The 5077-nt window shown below is 41.3% G+C and overlaps 1 protein-coding gene across 1 annotated transcript in view; it reads right to left on the reverse strand.

The window, feature by feature from the left end:
* Positions 1-3882, reverse strand: part of LOC103393542 (pyruvate dehydrogenase (acetyl-transferring) kinase isozyme 2, mitochondrial-like) — a 9325-nt gene extending 5443 nt beyond the window's left edge. Inside the window, exons 1-4 of the mRNA XM_008330541.3 lie at positions 3631-3882; positions 2404-2545; positions 577-648; positions 290-479 (exon numbers count right to left, since the gene is read on the reverse strand). Of these exons, the coding sequence (XP_008328763.1) occupies positions 290-479; positions 577-648; positions 2404-2545; positions 3631-3760 (534 nt within the window). The 5' untranslated portion in view covers positions 3761-3882. The remainder of the gene's footprint in view (positions 1-289; positions 480-576; positions 649-2403; positions 2546-3630) is intronic.
* Positions 3883-5077: the final 1195 nt, after the last annotated feature.

Raw genomic sequence — 5077 nt, forward strand, 5'->3', positions numbered from 1 at the left:
AATTTTTTTTAAAAAAAAAAAAAAATTTTTTTGAAATTTTATTTCATAAAAAAAAAAAATTTTTTTTGAAATTTTTTTTTCGAAAAAAAAATTTTTTTGAAAATTTTTTTTCGAAAAAAAAAAAAATTTTTTTTGAATTTTTTTTCGAAAAAAATAAATTAAAAAAATTTTTTTTCGAAAAAAATTTTTTTTTAAAAAAAAAAAAAATTTCAAAAAAAATTTTTCAAAATTTTTTTTGAAAAAACTGATCAATTTTGAATGACCAAAGAATGGACAGGATCAGAAACTCACTGTGCTGGTTGATGACCATGCGTATTGAGATGCGGCTGGTGTAGAATCGGTCCAGGAAGTACTGGATGTTGTGGTCGGTAACGGGGTCCTGCTGCCCAAACGCGTCCTTGAACTCGATGATCCCCTGGGCCATGGTCGGGACCACCTCGTTGTGCCTGTTTCTGATGGTCTCCAAGACCTCCACAAACCTGAGCGAGAAGGTGGAACACAGCGAAAGGTGACGATTACACGTTTGGAAAAATAATTGTTTTACTCTGTAGTTCATTCCTCTCCTGTCGTACTCACGTCTCCAGGACTCTCTGGTCCTCAGGGTTCTTGTCCAGGAACTCCAGGATCTCCATCAGACTCTGGATGTACCTGAAAGATCACAGAGGAGAGAAGAGCTTTAAAAAAAAAAAAAGTGATAACAGTTCCAACACAACAACATGTCAGCGCTGCCAACAAATACTGGGTCGGGTGCCAAAAGTGGATCACAGGTAAAAAAAAACAAAACAAGAATTTTGTTTATATTTAAAACTCAGCTGCGTTTTTGTGTATTTTAGTCAGTTAGAATGCTGTGTATTTATAACATTATTCTAAGAAATAAATTGAATCCAGAACCAGAACCAGAACCAGCAGACCGTGACAAACTGACTGGAGCTCAGTAAACACCGAGGTGAATCTACAGCTAGATCTGGGATCATTGTAACACAGTAGTGGTGGGGGGGTGGGGGGTGGGGGCGTGACAGGAGTGAAACCAGAGAGGACCAGATCAGAGAGGAGAACGTAAACAGTGTCATCCATCACCGCTCCTGACACACTGTAGAGCCCTCCCCCCTCCCCTCACCCCCACCCACACCCCCACACCAGGAGCCCTGTTCCTGACATTCCTCCTCCTCCCAGTAAATAAGGAGCTTTCATCAGTCTGATGGACTGGTCCTGTGACGAGGACTTCCTGTCAGAGCTCTGACCACATGTCTACTGTTAATCAGTCTCTGAGCAGATAACCCTGATTGGTTTGGTTTCTATCCAATCACAGAGAGGAGCAGACTTTGACCTGGGGGCTTCTTATCATAACGTCCCATTCTCCACTGAATGCTTCCCTGCAGCCCCCCCCCCCGCCCCTCCTGTTGTGTACTGTGACTTAAATGTGACAGTATTTTATAGGGAACATCCTAAAGGTCACTGACCTCTGGAGGACACTTACATCACATTATAGTTTCCTTCTGCCGACTTCAGCTCTTTGTCACAAACTCATTTAGTGGGAAACACCAAACACGCACTTTTTTTTTTGAGAATTGACAATTAAATATATGGTATCAGTTATAAAAAATAGAAAGGTGTACAGATCTACTGCCCTGCCTCCAGGATTTATTTTTATCCAACTTAATTTATAACAGTTAACAGTTTATATTATCGTTATTATTGTTCTGCCCACTGCCTCATCTCTCTCTTCTCATTGGCTCCCTCTGGCCACGTCCCACTTTTTTTCTCTCCTTGAAGTGCTTCATAGAAGTACTGGGGAACCACGTTCCTAGAAATCTCACAGAGAACCCACAAAACACACATGCAAAACACCAAGACGGAGCAGAACAAACCAGATGAAACTGGTCAAGTTCTTCTTGTCCTGTTCTGTCATGACAGTCAGTGATCAACAACTTCCTGTTCTTCAGACCACGCTGGTAAAGTGAATTAACCCCAGTTTAACTTAAACTCCTTCTCAGGACTCAGGTTTATCACAGGACAGTGAAGCCTCTGTTTGGAACATCGTGTTCCCTCCAGCTGCAAACGACGCGCAGGCGTGGCGATAAGAAAAACACAGAAGGAGAGAGGCGGAGGCAAGGAAAGGGAACTGGGACAAAGTTCAGGCTCCCATTCTGCTGTCTGTGCCGCCTGTCTGTTGTACAATCATATCTGGTTACATCCTGGTCCACGCTGGACCGCGGGCCGGCTGCTCAGAGCTGCTGCTCAGAGCTGCTGCTCAGAGCTGCTGGATTGGATTTTATTTGTGAAAAAAACAAAACAAAATGTCCTTCTTGGTTGTGTTCTGCAGATGTTTCTTCCTGCTTACATTAAATCACATATTCTGTTGGCTCTAATATGTGTATGTGTGTGTGTGTGTACAGTTCTCACCATGTCTGGACCAGCTGGACGGAGGGCGTGGCCAGCAGTCGGTTTGGCAGCAGGTTGATCTCCTTCATGATGTTGGACAAACGGACGGGCAGCTCCTGACGGAGGAAGACGAAGGACGTGCGCTCGCAGGCGTTGGTGGAGCCTGGAGAGAAGTCAGTGTCACAACATGACAAAGATGGTCTGATGGGTTCACATCGTCTGTGACTGCATGTTCACTGTTACTGCAGGGTTCAAATACGGGTTCATCTTAATCCTAGTCCTGATTTTGAAGTAAAATAAAACAAAATATCTGTCACTTAGAGAGTTTAGAAGCTTTAAAAAAAAAGCAGGACTGCACATACGTCCCCTCACCCCTTCCTCACCCTCCTCCTCCTATCACCATGAACATATCCCTGTCACCACCAACAACAACAACATTCATCATGATGAAACCCCTCCCCCGAACCCCCAACAGTTAAATTACTACTCATTTGAAAAGCACGGAGCAGATTATTGTTAATTTATCTACAATCTCAGTTACACCAGAGCAGAACTCCTGTGAATCTGAACTTATTAATTTTGTTTTTTATAAACAATGGTACGTGTACTGGTTGTGGTACTCAGGCTGTCCTAGATGTCTCCTGTTTACATTAAGTAGGTGAGAAGATAAATACTGCTATTTTATATTCCATTTGCTAATATATGTGCGAGTGTGTGTTTTATTTCCAATATGAAAATCTAACTGTAGTCATACTTTAATATAACGTTTGAGAATTATAGTAATATATTTAGATACATTAATACTATTTAGAAATATATTCAATTCTGATCTGGACAGCATATGTCTAGGTTGCTGTATTTGAATGTTGGTCGTACTTGTGGTACTTGGAGCAACGAGTACTTTTGGACCAGATACGTGGTGTAAAAAGTTGATGAGCCACTAGTATTGAAGTTATATTTGCCCAAATCAGTAAAGTTGAACTCCTGTTATTGTCAGTAGATTTAGTAAAAATCAGAAAATATATCAGAAGGGAACATAGAGTGTATCTAAAATCAAAACAAAACCCTAAACTTAATGATCAAATGTTCTGATCTTCTCCCGTCCAGGACCTGCGGTTTGAAGATGCTGCTCCACTCGGTGTTTATTACAGTTGTTTACGCTTTAGCCGCTGAGCTAAACAACGCAATATATGAACAATTACTGAGTGGAGTCTCGACAGAGTAAAGACTGATTTAAATGTTACTCACCAAAGTCCAGGAACTGCTTCATGGACAGAGGAGAAGGAGAGAACTTGGAGAAGTGCTCGATGTGTTTGGGCACAGTGGCCAGAGCAGCAGTCTTGACCAGGGAGCGGACCAGCTTCATTCGACTCGTCATCTTCGACAGGTCAGTAAAATCTACTCTTTATCGACTTAAAGTATCGTAGCTTCACGGAAATTAAATGTTTAGTCCCGTAGTTATAACAGTTTACTGACAATCTGAACTTTGTTATTGAGCCCGATGTCCACGAGGCTCTTATTTAACACACAGTGTCAGCCAATGAGAGAGAGCGGGGGAGGCCATGAGCCAATCAGATTGCGGAAGCCACCTCCCCTCTGTTATACTATAAGATAGTAAACAAAGTGGTGGTGCGCCTGTGAGGGAGAGAGAGGGGGTGACCCGGTTACATACACTTACAGTACTGTTTTACATAACGTTCCAAGACCCCGCGACAGTAAACACACTGACAGAAAAGTTGTCAATGACACGGCTGTCAGGCATGCATGTCCGCTGACGTCACTCCTGCTCAAGTGACAAAAACATTTCCAATACACTGTGGCTCAAATGATAGAGGACATGCTTGTTTTGTACATGCGGCTCTCCCTCTGCAGTCACGTGATTTAGTATTATTATTATTATTATTATTATTATTATTATTAGCCTAAACGTCTAAAGTCTAAAAGTACAGCAACGTTTCGTATTATTTGCAAGCGGGTTTCCCCGTGTTTTAGATTATCTGACAAACAAATTAACCATTAACGTATCTGAGATAAAAAAACAAAAACAAAAAAACAATGTTGTTAATGTGGAACGACCAGAGAGAAACAGCTCCTCCCTGTGGCACAACTGATGAACTTCAGGTGTTTTTCTTCTCAAGTGTTCCTCTGGTGTTGACATTGTCTACTCTTCAGACCTATAGCCCCTCTGACATAAATGGACACGGTCAGTCCACGAGTTGTTTAGTGATACAGATGATTTTCCATTTTGTCACGGTACAACTGTGGCTCTTCATCCGGGCACGAGGGGGCAGTGGGGGCTGGTTACAAAAATAACATGCGGGATTTTCTGTTTTTTTTTTTGTCCTCCCTGAGACACACCGTCACGTAAACAACACCTACGACGTTATTGTCTAACGTTATGGCGACCTAGTAGTTGGAATATACTCTATATATTTTTTATTTCCTAATCTGGATTTAAATAAGACTTGTTATTAATATTATTGTTTCTGTAGATACCAGGGTGTTGTAGCAATTTAAAAACAACCATATAATATGTCAACATATAAGCAAGTGATTCCAGAGGATCAAACAGGCTGATCTACTCCGTGTGACGTGTACACAAGTATAAATGTGTAATATGTAATATATATAAGTTGTTTACACTCTTTACTGGAAGTTCACTTCAGTAGTGAGTTTCACTATGTGGACATCTTCC

Source organism: Cynoglossus semilaevis, chromosome 17, assembly GCF_000523025.1.
Source record: "Cynoglossus semilaevis isolate Cse_v1.0 chromosome 17, Cse_v1.0, whole genome shotgun sequence".
In the NCBI taxonomy this organism is placed as follows: Eukaryota; Metazoa; Chordata; class Actinopteri; order Pleuronectiformes; family Cynoglossidae; genus Cynoglossus; species Cynoglossus semilaevis.